The 16,152-nt window shown below is 40.2% G+C and overlaps 1 protein-coding gene across 1 annotated transcript; it reads right to left on the bottom strand.

Annotated features, from left to right (window-relative positions):
* Window positions 1–3,519: 3,519 nt before the first annotated feature.
* On the bottom strand, window positions 3,520–15,849 carry bbs4 (Bardet-Biedl syndrome 4). The gene is made up of 16 exons (XM_085357178.1): window positions 15,790–15,849; window positions 13,605–13,647; window positions 10,567–10,646; window positions 10,076–10,139; window positions 9,701–9,812; window positions 8,528–8,600; window positions 8,109–8,162; window positions 7,890–8,017; window positions 6,925–6,979; window positions 6,750–6,818; window positions 6,412–6,564; window positions 5,542–5,713; window positions 5,213–5,282; window positions 4,960–5,104; window positions 4,671–4,875; window positions 3,520–3,697 (listed from the first exon to the last, which is right to left on the bottom strand). The coding sequence occupies exons 1-16, from the start codon at window positions 15,847–15,849 to the stop codon at window positions 3,543–3,545; spliced, it is 1,638 nt and encodes a 545-aa protein (XP_085213304.1). The 3' UTR covers window positions 3,520–3,542.
* Between the last annotated feature and the right edge of the window lie 303 nt (window positions 15,850–16,152).

The following is a 16,152-nucleotide window of genomic DNA, read 5'->3' as shown; positions in this document are numbered from 1 at the left end:
TCTGTGTTGTGGTACAGAAGCAGCAGCCTGTGTTTCTTTCTCATTTTGAGCTAAAGCATAACTCTGCCCTGAAGAGAAATGTGCTTGGATGAACTCACCAGTTTGCTGTAATGACTGCTTCGTTGCTTGAGCATGACTGGCTTTACTCCCAAGGTCACAGTTGTCTAAATCCGCAGCAGCCTCAAACACTTGAGCCTCTGCTGAGGCAGCCTCAGCTTCACACTCTTCTTTTAGTGCATTCAATGTAGCCTCTATGCGTGCTTTCTCCACTTGCATGTCTATTTGACGTTTTGCATAGGCTGCTCGTGTGCGTGCAGCTTCCGCCTTTGCACGAGCTTTAGCAGCAGCGGCACTAGCTGAAGATTTATTTGAACTTTGCTTGGAAAATGCAGCTGAGGCAGCACACTCTGACCTAACCTCCAGGCTCTGAATATCGGCGTCAATAGGGTTTGAGCTGGACATCGTTTAATACAGGCAGGTGAATGGGTCTTCAAATCCCGTAAAAAGATACAGAAGAAGCGAACGTAGCCTCTTTGATGTTTTTCTTCTACTTAGTGGTTACTGGTGGCGAAGAAATAGGCTGCCGAGATTCCTTCAAAGCTTGATGTGATGATTCATCTTTTCACTGTTCTGTCCTCACTAAGCGTTGTCCTCGTGAACGTAGACTCAGCTATACAGACAGCTAAACACTCTCCTAATCAAAATTCAGGGAACAGGCCAATGTGTTGAGTTGGATGATTTAATAAGGAAAAAGTGTGAAACTGTTGACAAAACCAGAAATAAACCAATAAAAATGTTGCCTCAATATACAGTATAACAAACACATATTCAAAAATATGAGCACAATATTTATCTGCTTAGTGAGTGCCCGAATAAAACATCAAATGAAATCACACTCATGATCAAAACGTTAAAGAAACCACATGACATATGAGCTAGCTTAACCTCACTAGCTTAGGTTATACATGCATTCAAATTAAATTCTAACTACAAACTATATCACGCCTTCACAACAAATAATAATGCACACAAGTTGTCTCAGTGATAACAAACAATATTACTCACAGATGATGCCGTTTATCAGCTTGTGAAGGCATGGATGGCAACAGATTAATGGAGGTGAAACTGCCTCTGGCTCGATCTTACAGAGTAAAAAAAATACACAAAAACAACCACTAGAGGGCAAACTGCTGCAGAACAGAAAATACCTAATGCCAGCATAAATATAACACAATTATATTTAAAAACAAACTACTCACTGTGAAACCTTCTCTGAGAAATAACTATGTTGGTAGTCCAGCCCATGATTCAAAAGCTTGTAGGACCCTCTAACAGCAATAACTCTGTCTCTCACATCACTGTAGAGGAACTTTGTCCCATTCTTCTTTACAACGTTGCTTCATTTCATTGAGGTTTGCTTATGAGATCTGGCTGGGTCATTGCAACACATTGATTCTTTCCTCTTTCAGACATTCTGTTGTAGATTTGCTTCTGTTTGGTTGACTCAATGACTGACCCTATGACAGCTGGGATAGGCTCCAGCGCCCCCCGCGACCCTGAAAAGGATAAGCGGAAGCGAATGGATGGATGGATGGCTTCCTCTGTCCAAAGGACATTATTCAACGAGTATTTTGATTTGTTCAATGCAAATCAGAAAGCAAATCAGAGCCATGCTCCCGTGCTCTTTTTAGAGAAACTAGGCTTTCTGCTGGAAACCTTTCCAAACAGGACGTAGCTGTTCAGTCTTTTAATAATTACAATTTAAAGTTTGTGACGGTGTAACATGCTAACCAAAGCCTGTGGAGTCTGAAATTTAGCTTTGGGGTTTTTCAGTTTCTTTGACGTTTGGGGTGAATTTGCTGGGTCAACCACTCATGGAAAGATTGTGGTATTGTGTTAACACACAGCTGAATGCTCCAGACCAACAATTGCCAAAACTTGTTTTTTTTTAATAGAGGCGCATTTGATTAGCAACACTTGTCTGCTAATCAAATGCTGTTAATCAAATATCTTCTAATTCTAATGAAAGCAGTGAGAGTATTTCCTTTTTCACTGGACTGCACAGAGTCCTTGAAAAACTTTTTCTCACTTGACTGTAGAGCGTATGTTTCAAAGCTGTTAAACAATACTGTCCCCTGTTGGTGGTGTCTAACTGAATCACCTTGACACAACAATACAGCACATAATCTGGACTTTACAAAATAAGCGGACAGCTGTTTTATTTAAAATCTTATTTAATATTAAATACATTACTCTATAAACATAACACTTATCCACATATAAAAGCATGTATCACTATTTATACTCAAGTCCTATCAAACAAACTATATCCAGGAACAATTGAAACAGCTCCCATTCTATCCTCACATTGTAGCGGTGATTGTCACAGCATTTCCTTCACACTGACTGGATCATATCAGACAGTGAGTACAAATAAAATCCATCCTTTAACCTTATTGCTAAGCTCATCATAAATGAATACTTGCAACTTCACAGGCCCGTTATCACCATTTTGCTGAATACAGACTTTCTTTCTTGAATTCTTAAATGTACAAATATGTACAGCTAAGTTAAAAAACTGTTGGTTTACATCGGTGAGTTGTGTACTGATATTTCTGAGATGAGAGGCATAACAGTGAACACCGACCACACCCTTTTCACATGGAAATGTCGGAGCAGGACGTGAAACTTCTGTGCTGCTAAATTAAAACCAAGACTGAACTACCATGAGCTAGAAAAAGCACAAATACAGTGGCTTGGCTGCGCTCAAAGGCTACGTTCACACTGCAGGCGAAAGCGCATCAAATCCGATTTTTTTGACCCTATGTGACCCATATACGATCATGTTATGACAGTATTTTCAAATCCGATCTGAGTCACTTTCGTATGTGGTACTGAATCCGAAACATATCCGATGTTTTAGAAAGCGACTGCTGTTTGAATGGTTATGTCGCATTAAATCCATCGTTTACGTCACTGACACAAGACAGACGCCAATTATCAGCGCCAGAGAAGACATCGCGAACGCTTCCTGGCATCCAGTGTAGATGTTAGTGAAACTATTGGGAAGACAACGTGAACATGTTATTTGTACTGTATAATCTGCAGATTTTGACAGAAATCTGCAACTATTCTTTGAAGCACCGCTCCTCTAAAACAGCAATAAGGATCATTATTAGGTTATTTACATTGTTATGTAAATAACAAAATAACTTAAAGCAAAAATTGAGAAACGTAAAGTCCGAAGTCTTTATATTAAGGGCTATCAGTCAAACAATATTGTTTGCTCTGGGTCTAAACAGAGAGCGTTGTGTGTGACGTCTTCTTTTGCGCACGCGGGCCGCTTTGAGCGTTCACACTAGAGAGCGTTTACTGTCAAATTTTATTTGCAGACAAAAAAAATCAGATTTGATCAAAAAATCGGAATTGAGCATCAAGACCTGCAGTGTGAACGTAGCCAAAGAGGCTTAATTGTCCTCCATTACAAATAGGTGACCTCAAAGATGACACAAGTAGTGTAAGACTGTAGCCACCAAGAGAATTCATTCCTGCACCTTCGATTTCATTTTGGAGGTTCTGGGTTTAGGGTTGTCTGACTCTGCGGGCTCTGGGGATCCCGGAGGATCAGAAGGTGGGCTGGGGGCTTCCAGTACATCATCTTCTGGCTCTCCTGCATTGGAAGGGCCTCCGGACACCCCTGGAAAAGACAAACAGAATTCATGCAGGTTTGCTTCGCTACAAGCTTATCAGAAATCTTTTACTTTCTGATGAGACGCGTGGGGTTCATTAATGCTGAGCTCTGCAGCATTAGCTGGGAATAGTGATTGGTCCCAGGCTGTAAATGTCTATATTATGTCACATGCTACGGGACAATTTAATTAATTCTCTGTGCAGATGTGCAGATAGTACCAGATGTTTCTAAATCCAGCTGTAAAGTACATACACATTCAGGTTGGTTGGTTGTCAAACAATGGCTGGTAATTGCTGGTTGTTAGGGGCTAAATAGATGCCAGAGCTGTGGAATTATGTAAAATGCCAATGTCACTGAAGATGTATCTATTGTTCTGGTGATATTTGTTAACAGCTACACATGAGTGGGAGAAAACACAGGCCATTGGCTCCAGTGAAGAAAAGCACTACTATCCACTTACCTTTGAGAGCTGTAAGCCTCTGCTATCACTGCACAGTAGCCTTGAATTCATAAGCTTACCCGTGTGTCATTTTTCCACACTATTGATTCTCTTTTGTTCCAAAGAATAGAACACACAGCATACAGGCAATAGGTTGACGTCGTTTTTCCCCCACATATTCCATTTCGCCTTACCCTGTATATTCAATCTGCTACAGCAGTGAAGGCACGAGCCTTTGAATATACAGGGAAGTGATATTTTCAAGTTTTCCTTTTGAATGAAAAAAAGAACTTTGGTTTGATGCAGAGAGGTGGAAGCTGCAAATCACACACTCTGCCGGCGTTACACTGGACTCCTTGGAAGTCATTTTGAGTTTGCGTTCAGAACAAATGTAAACGAGAGATTCAGTTTGACTTTGATGTTTCAGGTTCTTAACAAACGTCCCCTTCATCTTTGATCAAAACGGCACAGGAGAGGCTTCACCGTGGAGGCGGATCATGAAATATTGCTTTAAACAAGACCATAACTGGTCGTGTGTACCTGTTGACAGCTGAATGTTTTTGCTGTAGCTTGCGGCTGAAGACATGGCCTGACCCAGGACTTGGTTAGTACCGAGGGGAGCACCGGGGGTTTTGGTGGCTGCTGCAGAATTTGGTTTTGATTTGGAGTCCTTGCCTGGTTTAGTCCACACCAGCGCTTCTGTCACCTGTAGAGCAGTTCCCATTTTCTGAGCCATGTCCATTAGCTGTTAGGGATTAAAATGTGTTGCGTTGGAACAAAGAATGACCACTAACTTCAGAGACATCATTGATATCAGGATCTACAGTACCTCAGGATCAAATTCAAAGTTGCTACTGCTGTCTCGGAGTATGTTGACTTTCCTTTCCATATCCTGGTATTGATCCAGAGCTCCCTTCTTGTCTCCATGATTATAGAGGAAGATTGCAAAGTTCAGGTTAACCAGGGGGTTGGATCTGTGGAAAATTGATCACCAAGAAGAGGAAAAAAAAAAATCAATGATCTGATACAGTTTTAAATTCAGATCAATGGAAGTTTCAAGGTGTTACTGAGGACAGGCTCACTCATCCAGAGTCACAGCTTGCTCGTAAGATCTGGTGGCGTTCTCATAATCCTCCAAATTGGTCAGAGCAACTAAAGATGTGACAGGAAATTTTTTGTCACATACAAGCCCTTTTCAATTTTCAAATCAAATGTAAATGTGGTCAAGCTGCTGAATAGATTTAATGAAAATACTAATACATTTATAACCCCCCCCCCCCCAAAATCCTTTAAGCAGCGACATTTTCAGTAAAGTGCTATTTAAAAAGCTATCCCTGTTTTTGCCGTCATAGATTTCCTCTTCAGGCAGAATTAAATCATGAAGGATTTGTCTGTCTCACTCGCTCCGTACCTGCCAGCAACATGTAGAGCTCCCCCATTCGTGGATTCAGATTGATGGCTGCACTGAGGAAGTGGAAGGCAGAGGCATACTGCTGCATGGTGAGGTGTACCAGACCAAGGTTGTACAACACTTTCCAGTCAAAAGGAGACAAGTAGTGGGCCCGCTTCAGGCAGCTGATGGCCTGTGGGAGACGTGAAGTTAGGAGAGAGAAATTGTCAGGACCTTTAGGTGAGTATCTTAATAATATATGAAGTAGAACAAACAGGAACATCAGATTCAGGAACATATGTAGAAGTTTCCTGAAGAGGGAATTGTGCCAGATCCTCTGAAGGTTTTAGCCAAAGAAAAACCACCAGAATTGTAATGAAGTTGTGTTTTACAGAGTTTGGGGGGGTTTGATTTCATTTTCTCAAGATTAATGAAGATTACAGAAAATGTACTCAGTCATCCCCACAACGTGTTGGTTTCTAAACTAGAAAAAAAAAAGAATTGAATGAAGTTGCTTTTAAAATTAAGATATGTTTACATTATATATATGTATATGTATAACATATATCCCAACACCTAGCAGATACATACAGTAAAGGCAACGTATGTGCTGCGCCCCTTCGCTGCATGCCTTCCCCCTCCTCTCTCTCTCCCCACTTTCCTGTCTATCTACGCTGTCTCTATCAAATAAAAGATAGGATAAACACTGTACTGTATACACAAAGGGCTCCTTCAGAAACAGCAGAATTAAGTGGCTGGGCTGTGATTAAAGGCACGAGCCATGGCTGGTGTGGAAATAACACCGAGTAGGCTTTTTGTGTGTGTTGCCTTTTGGCAGTTTTCTCATCCAAACTGGATGAAAACAAGCAGGAAAAAAAAAACATTACTCACAGCTACATATTTCTTTTTCCCAAAGAAGCACATGCCAATGTTGTTCCACAGAGGGGGACTCTCTGGCACAGCACATGCTGCCACCCTGTACTTGTTCATAGCCACATCAAAGTCACCATGGGTCTGCATCATGCTGCCTGCAGCCAGGATGGCCTAGGAATAAAAACAATGATTAAAGAGATATTAGAGGAAGATGTAGCCTTGATGAAAGATGAAAGTCAGGCCGTAACATCTGACAGGGAATGAACTGATTTAAAAGGAACCTGGTGCACTGTCCTTAAGGAGGTGAGTAACAAAATAAGCTTCTGCCTAATTGTAATGTGTAAGTACCCACATACCTTATAATTGTTGGGATCAAAGGTGAGGGCATTCCCAAGATGTTCAAATGCTTTCTGGTATTTCCCGAGCTCAAACAAAGAGAAGATTGCTGTCATTCCTTTTTTGCTGTGCTCATCATTTATGGGCATATCATTTCATCAAATCATTTAAAAAAAGAAAAAGAAATCTGCTTACCTGCAAAAACAGCAGGCCCAGTGTTGTGAGGAGTTCAGTGTTTTCTGGAGAAAATCTGAAAAAGAGATGAGCCAAAAGAATAATGTCAGTTAACCTATGCCAGCAATCATATTCAATGCATGTGCTTGTTCTTGAGCAAACATACAGCAGCTGATATCTAGGGAATCTCGTGATTATTCAATCAGCCTTTGATTCGGTATAATTGTGGAGTATTAATTATGACCTGTGGGGGGACGATGGGGCTCAAAGAAAAACGGTAGAGAAGAGGCAGGTTGGCATTAAAATAAGAATCACAGTGGTAAGTCTCATTAAAAGCGACACCAGTATTGGGGCACTTGATTAATTCATTTACCCCCAACAGGAGGCAGCCATAATGAGCTCTATTATAGACACAAATGTCATTTCCTTATTTACACCATGGCCTAATGTTTAAATATTCAACATGCGAGGAGAAGTGGAAATGAACTGCATTTATACTGAACCCAGAGTTAAAAATGTGGCAAAGCTTTAAGTGTTGAATAAAATGATTTCTGGAGACAGAAAAGCCATAAAAATAAAAACCAAGATGAAACAACTTAAAGTATGCGAGAACCTTCTGAACCAATGTTTGAAGGCGGTATGTTTGAACTTCTCCACAGGAATCTAAAGAAAATTGTTTGACTTTGTTGTCATAAACAATTCCTTAATGAGAACATCATTAATATTTTCAGGCCCAAACCTCCACATTTCTCTTTTTGCTGTCAAGCAATGTTGGTATCGTGCTGTGAGTGCTGGTGTTCTCATTAATATTTTTGGGAGATTTTAGTGGGACAGCCCCCATTAGACTCTTTAAGTTGGGTTTTTGAGAAATGTATCAGCTCTAATGGACTGCTGTACATGTCAAGAATGTTTCAATGTATAGTACATACAGAGTAATGCCTAACAACATCTAGCATGAATGGCTAACATTATATATATGCACTTACTCCACCGCTTTCTTGTACACCTCTATGGCCTTGTCTGTTTCTCCAGCCAGCAGGTGAACCTTCCCGAGCATCATGAAGGTTTTGTCGTGCTTGTTTATCTTGAGAGCTATCTTTAGATGCTCCTCAGCCTGAGAGAGACAGAAGATCAAAATGATCAAATCCCTGTGGAACAACTACAATTTGTCCTGCTATAGTGTTGGTAAACTCAGCTGTACTCACATATTTGAAGTCTTTGATGAAGAAATAGCACAATCCCAGATTATGACTGATCTCCTGGGGTGAGAAAATGTCAGATTTTACATGGATCATTTTTGCATTGCACGGGTTGAGCTGAATTTAATTTCCAAATGTAAAAGTTTTATAGGCCAACAGTTCTGCAGTAGCATTAGAGAAGGAAGTGGGAGTGATTAATGGTAGCACAACTTTGATAGCCCCCTAGTAAAACAGCCCTGGACGAATTTGGATGTGCAACCACAGAGCTGATTGTGATAAATTGTTGCAAGTGTGAGAAGAAAAGGTTCAGTCAAGGTAATTCCCACTCTAAATGTTGGCAGAATTTGTCAGTGCTATAATCTCTGCAAAAAAAAAACAAAACCTTAAAGACAAAGTAGGAATTAAGAGTGTTTGCTTTCTACTACCCAGTCGTTCTCGTTGAGCCTTGCAGCTTCATGATAGAATTCAATAGCTGCTTTGTGCTTTCCCAGAAGAAATCTGAAGAAACAATAAACAACAATAATCCATAAGAGACGATAACCCATTTTAATTACTGCTTTCAGAATAACTATTATTACAACATTAAAAAACAAACCATTCAATGAAGCTGTATTCATTTTTCTTTACAAAGGGAGGCATTACGGGTCAAGAGGATAAAACTTTACTATAAGCCCCAAACTTTCCCATTGGATTACTGATAACAGAGACAACATCTTTATAACATAACGTTAATGAAACTGTGTGTTCATATAAACTCACCTGACACTTTATTAGGAATGCCTGTTAAACTAGTCATAAATACAAACATCACATGGCAACAGCTAAATGCATTTCAGCACATAGACATGGTCAAAATGACCTGATTAAATCAAACTGAGCATCAGGATGGGGAAGAAAGGTGATTTAAGTGACTTTGATATTAGAACAATGGAAAACTGTTGCTTGGTTTGCTGAGTCTCAATTTCTGTTGCAACATTCAGTAGGGTCAGAATTGGTATAAACAACATGTAAACATGGGTCTTGCCTTGTATGAATGGTTCAGGCTGCTGGTGGTTTAACAGTGTGTGGGATATTTTCATGATCCCTTTTGGGCTCTTTAGTATAAACTAAGCACCATTTAAATGAGAGCATTGTTGAGTATTGTTGCTGACCATGACCATCCCTTTGTGACGACAGGGTGCTATGTTCTGATGGCTGCTGTCAGCAGACTAACAAACCATACAAACTTCAAATAATGTCAAACTGGTTTGTTAAACATGACTATGCGCTTAAATTGTACTCAGATGGTTTCCACAGTCACCATATTTTAATCCAATAGAGCATCTCTGGGATGTGGTGGTAGATTTCCATCATGAATGTGCCGCAGTCTGCAGTAACCATGTGATGTTATCATGTCAATACGGACCAAAATCTTAAAGCTGACCAATGCATTAAAAAACAGTTTTTTCTCCAGTGTTTCCCCTTAAGCGGTGAAGGTTCTGGCTCTAAGCGGCCTGCAGTGTGACTGTTATCACTGTATATTTCTCCCCTGTGTCTGTCTTGTTAGCTAATGGAGAGGCACTGATGCGCTCATAGAGGCTTCAGTGCAGAAGACTCACAGTGATCGGGCCACTTGCTTAAGATTGTCTGCGCTGTTGGGATTTAAGATGGCACAGCTCTGAAACAGCTCCAGGGACTGCTGGATCTTGCCCTCAAGACGCAAGATTAGTGCTGCACAAAGAAATAAAGACACACACAAAATAAAAGGATCTTCATCTGCTTGAGGAATTAAAAGAAAAAAAAAAAACGCATTAAAAAAAAATCAAAGACACAGCATGAGGTCCAAAGAGCAGTTTTTGGGGAAACGAAATCATGTACTTGTGCAGCTCTGGTGTTGACTACCACAGAGGTTTTACTTGATGTAGCTGTTAAAAAAATATCTTACACATTAAAAGCGGAAAAAGGGAATGGCTGCTACAAAAATGATGGCTCACCTTGAACATATATAGCATATTCACACATCCCATTAGTCTCCTGCAGTTGGTCTTTGATGATAACCTAAAAAGGCGCAGAGTGGAAAGACAATTTCGAAATCCATCCAGTACTCAGATGATACAGAGGAATATTACACCCTGTTCTGTACATCTGTAGATATTAACAGAGTAAGCGGAAGGGATGTATGTCATTATCGCCTCACACAAATTAGATATGCAAAGAAAACGCGTGCAGGAGTAGTCCAGTAATATATCTAACAAGTACTATTCAGAGACTTTATTAAGTGTGAAGCAGTTTCAATGAACAGCGCTGCATGCAGTGAATGAATCAGGCCTTAGACAAAGCCGCGTGCATGTCGGGAACTCAATATCTTCATCATGTATATCTTCAGTGAGGTCAGAGTGGGTCTTTCAGTCAATCACACTCAGCACAGTCACAGGTCAATGACAGACTACGCCGCAAACAGAGCTGAGGAATGAAGGCACTTTACCTTACAGGTATCGTAGTCCTTGAGGATATAGTGCTGGTGGATTAACCAGTTCCTTCTCTCCACAATAGGAAGCTCTGGAGCTGGGTGGAGGAACACCATAAAAATCTAAATATTACAAATGAATAAGGATTTTGGGAAAAAAAACAAGAACTTTTGAGCATGTTATTGTGCAGATGATGTCTTATTTGGCTGATAGCTCAATGATTAATCCTTAAAGAGCCCTCCTTTTGCAGTCATTAGTAAGTCTCTGATCTGACAGTTAACACAGATGTAACACTGCAACCTAAATCCACAGGCTAAATTTAAGTCAAGTCACCGAGTAGGCATGCTGCAAATCTTAGCTCGTTAGCAGTTTTTTTTTCTTCTTATGAACAGATGGCTCAGCCTATTAAGAGTAATGTCTATTAGAACTATTTTTAATGTATGCCATCTTTTCTAATTTGACAGCTGAATAAATAATCCTGAAAGCAGCCTCCCCATGCAGTTGCTAGCAAGTCTTTGATGTGACAGTTAACATAGATGTTAACACTTCAACCAGAAACCCCAGGCTAAACTGTAATCAATTCACCAGCCAGTCTGTAAATGTCACCTTGTAAGCAAGTTTTGCGTTACAAACACTGCTTTTTTCCCCCTCCTCTCCCCCCGTGTCTCTCATTTAATGTCTCGACAGGTTGAGATATTCTCCCTGTTGCCAGGGCAACAATGTCTCTCGCAAGCCAGGTGCTTGTGACAGAAGAGCGAGGGTATAGAGACAGAGTCAAAGAGGGAGGCTGAAGGAATGAGCAGAACAATGTAAAGCCAGCTTTAGAAAGGGTTAGGTAACCTCGAGAACCGAACTACAACGCCTCCAAGTCCTCTTCCCAGTGGAGTACAACATTTCATTTTACAAGGAAGCACACATAATGCCAATTCAAGCGAGTCTGATTCTGGTAATCCTGTTATCTTGCACCTACTACCTTCCTCTGAGGCTAAAAATAGGATTGAAGGCATTGTGAAATACAGTGCTAGGCTTTACCATTGACACTGGTGGGGGGGTGGGTATCGTTAACGAACTCCGAGTGTTAAAAAAAAAAAAATACAGTGTGAATTACACCAAAGCTCCCCTCTGTTTTATCTTTCAGCGCCTCAAGAAGAGCTTCGCTGATCTGCTGCTAGAACTTGAGCCCATTCCAGATACTACACAGAAATCCACTCCATCGCCGACTGTGAAACGGCACGGGCTCCACACGTTTGCCACGTCAAGACCCTATTTGTAGGGACCCTAATCCGCTTTCTCCCTGCTGAGACAGCAATAATATTCTTGTCTCTGGGTTTCAGCTGTGGTCCTGCGGTGCACTATGGTCCACATACATAAAGCAAGGCAGAATTTGGAGAGGAGTGATGGGATACATGGGCAACGTGTATTCCTACAACTACTGTATGAGAGAAGGATAGAAAGAAGCACAGAAGAACAGCCCAGCACGAGGTCTCCTAAATATAGTAATGTGAAAAACTTCATTGCAAAGAGAGAGTTTTCTCATTGTTATATTTGATCTGGATGAAGCTAAGGCAGCTTTGCCCTCAGTGTGTTTCAACCATCTGTTAAAAGGGGATAAGAGCAGAGGAGAGGCATGCTGAGATCAAAAGACACATGGGGAGAACGTAATGAAAAATATGATGAATATTATTTTTGGAAGTTCAATCACACACACAAAAAAACCCTCCAAAAAAGCCTTCATCTTGTCAAGTCATTTAGTCTCACATCGAGATGCTGACACCTTTTTTTCCCCTTTATCGGGAATGTGCCAGAAATGACTGTCAGTATCCTAAAAAAAATAAGGCAGACTGCTACATCCGAGTCAAGAAACTCACACTGGATTTTATTAAAATCTAACATACTGTACTATTTTTTTTAAATTTACTTTAGATCTTTCCATTGCACAGCACCTGTCAGGTATTAACACTAAGAATGCACAAACAGCAGTGCTCAAAATCTAACATAATATACTCTGCATACTACTCTGCATAGCAAAGGTAAATTTGTGTATGCCTTAAATAACCATAATTACATTTCACATTGGTAAGTGCAGAATGAATGTGACTTATGGACACAATTAAGGTTTATGTCACGTTGCTTGATTATGTCAAATCTTTAAATGTCTACATTGCAAAATGGATGGGTCCTTGCATGTGACTGTTTTCATCCAGTTGTGATCAAGTGCCAAAAATCGGCTGATATACACTTTAACACGCTTTGCATTTGGAAAACTTTTTAAAGAACTATTTTTGCGACTTCATTATTGTGACTTCATTATGCCTCATACAGACTGTAGTCTGTATGAGGCATAATGAAGTCACAATTCCCTGTAGATAAAGCTGTGAAGTTCATGCACCCAGCTGCCACTTTATTTTTAACTCAGCAGCGGCTTTAAAACAGTGCATCTCAATTTTAAAGTTCCTCTGCATTCAGGTTGTTATCAAGTCTGCTCCCATTGGTGTATGTGTATTAGCCTCCTAAAATCCAATCTTTACTTTCTTTCTTTCTTTTTTTTAGTTAGAACAGAGGTGTGTCTCATATTAAGTACAATCCAGGAAAGGGTTTGCATGCCAAATAAAAATTATCATTACCACATCATAGCATGTACTCAACTGCTTCCACCGAGGTGCAATTCTCAGTAGCTCTGATTATTATTATTATTATTATTACAAAGCACTATAAAACAAAGAAAAGACAAAATATCTGTGGGCAGAAATATAAACTATTTAATGGCACATTAGGCTTCAATAATGATGACAAAACATCCTCTGATTACCAGACATTTTCTACACAGAGAAATATCTGGAAAATGGCTCAGCAGCATAATGCCTGTTCCTTACAGAGAAAACAAACAGAAGGGTGAGGGTGACCTCTGCAGGCCGTTCACTTCCAAAACCTTTAGTTTCAGTTATCAACACTTAACCAACTTTTAGAAATGAATTTCAAAAAAATGAATGTCACACAACAACATGAAAATAATTCAATTAATTTCAGAACATGACCTGCAGTGCTTTCACTGTACCTTTAGGCGCCCGACGTTTCTTGGGTTCAGTAGCAACAGGGAGCTGAAATATGTGACAAACAAGACAAGCAGAAAAATAAATAACAGCAAACAGGAGTCTGAAAGTCAAGTGAAAAACAAAAGTTTCCTCAGGATTCTATGCAGGCCTTTGAAAACCTACATCATCCTTACTTCTTCTATACGAATTAAGAATGTCAGTAGCCGCCAGCCAATCAGATGTACTTAATTAACTCATCATTGGCAAGTGTGAGCACCTCTATCAAAGATGATGTTTTCTTTTAGTTTGCTGGTTTGGAGTAAACAGGTGTGTTTTAACACAATGCAACAACCTTCCCAAGGCGTCCCTTCAAAATCACCCCAAGGTCAGATGTTTACTGCTCAGAGAAAATGCAGGAAAAAAATTCCAAGCACTACATCTCAGACTCTAAAGGCCTCAGTTAGCATGTTTCAATTTAAAGTTCATGAGAGCACAATTAGAAAAAACAGTTATGGCTTTTCTGGTAGGACTGTCAGGAGAAAGCCTGGCATCACAGCTTAGGTTTGAACCAAACTCCAAGAGTTCTGAAAAATGTCCATTGGACAGATGAGATCAAAGTACAGATCTTTGGTCATGATGCACAGCGCTGTGTATGGTAAAGATCAACACAGCATATCAGCACAAACACCTCATACCAATACCATGGGTGTGTTTTGTAGCCAGAGGGCCTGAGCACCATGTTATTGACTCGATCATGAACTCTCCTGCATAAAAAAGTGCAAGAGAATGGCTGAAAAAGAAAACAATCAAGGTGTTGCAATTGTCCAGTTAAAGTCCACACCAAAACCTGACTGAAATGCTGTTCCAGGACCTTAAGAGAACTGTGCATAAACAAATGCTCACAAACCTTAATGAACTGAAGCAACTTTGTGAAGATAAAGTCATGCAGAAAAGTATTACTAATAATTATTACAAGTTATTGCTTTTACATGGTACATCTACAGGCTATTGAATCATGGGGTGTACTTGGTTTCTCAGAGCACTGCACAGAGTCCTGCAAAAACACATGACTGTTCACATGACTGTGTGGTACACAGTAAAATAATCCTCGGGCAGCCCTCACCAAAATACAGAAAATCCTGTCCACTCAAAAACTGAAAGAAGGCTGTGTGGGAATGTGGGCCAACAAGCTGAATGACATGTGTGTTTACTTAATGAACAGAGAGAGAGAAAACACTCTTTCCCAATCAAACAGCAGAAGCATGCAGATCTGTAGGGTTGGATAGACTTGGTGACCAAACACTGCCTATTTGTCATCAATTCAGTTTATAACTTCTATGGACAGAATTTCTAGGCATAACCAAAACATACTGGAGAGATTATGTCTCTCAACTACTCTCTCTTCTCAGTGTTCCTCCAGAAGAGCTGGAGGAGGTGAATGGGGAGAGGGTTGTTTGGGGGTCTGTGCCAGCATGCTGCCACCACATCCCGAATAACCATCAAATGAAAGGATGAATGGAATGATATATTACATTAATGCATTTTATTCAAATTGTTGAGATGTACCGGTAAAATTTTGCAATGTAACGTGCTCCTGTGTATGTTCTGTTCAGTGACTGCAACAACAGTAACATTTGCTATCTTCACAATGTACAGGTAGATGCACGCATGCACAGTTCTTCTCGCATCACATATTTTTCTTCCCATATTTGACCTCACTTGTGGATTGTTTTGGATGTGGTTGCTGATGCTTAGCAGTTTATTGATATTCTCTACATGTCATTACACGCTGAAAGTTATTATGCCACAGCGATAATATAACTGGGATTGGTCGTAAGGCGGTTAATGAAAAGCTGCTTGATAACGTTTTCTACGTTATCGTATATTAAGGGTGGGCTAAAGCTTCCCAAACAGTCCACAGCAATCCTGCCATTCTGCCACAGCTACAGCTGTCAGCGTTAAGGTTTAAATTTGCCCTTGAGTGAGTGAGATTAGTCTCGCAAGTTGCCGTTAGCTGCAGCTTAATCAACTTAGCGCAGACTTAGAATAGGCTAGCCACCTAGCTAACTAACGTTCAAGTAAGCGTTATAGAAAGCGTGTGGTAAAACCTGGCGTCGGGCTTTCTCGCGAAGTGTCACACTTTCATTATATTTCGAGTCAAGTTTGTGTTTATTCAAGAAAAGGAGGAGCAGCTCGCATCGCACTCACCGTTGCGGTTGTTTCCGCGTCCGCCATCTTGGGATGATCAACACTAGAAGCTGTTGCCATGGATACGTCAATGGCGCGCAGACACGTAGCTGGTTGGATTTGTGCTCTCGGATTAAAGAAAAAAAACCTTTATTTACAAAAAAGGGTTTAAAAACCATTTTTCGTCTTTCATAGTTTTCACTCGATAAGATTCTGTGTATTCTTAATAAATAATTACACCACATGATTCAATAGCTTGTAAAATCACTTTTAGCAGCAAGAACTTAAACTAATAATTTTCTGTATGGCTTTATCAGTCTTTTAAATCATTGCAGAGGAATTTTGGCCCACTCTTCTTTACATCGTTTATTTAGTTCATTGAGG

This window comes from Diplotaxodon limnothrissa, linkage group LG1, assembly GCF_057381915.1.
Source record: "Diplotaxodon limnothrissa isolate DT_005_m linkage group LG1, D_limnothrissa_male_GT1.1, whole genome shotgun sequence".
NCBI classification, from domain to species: Eukaryota; Metazoa; Chordata; class Actinopteri; order Cichliformes; family Cichlidae; genus Diplotaxodon; species Diplotaxodon limnothrissa.
This window is presented reverse-complemented; position numbering and strand designations above follow the sequence as displayed.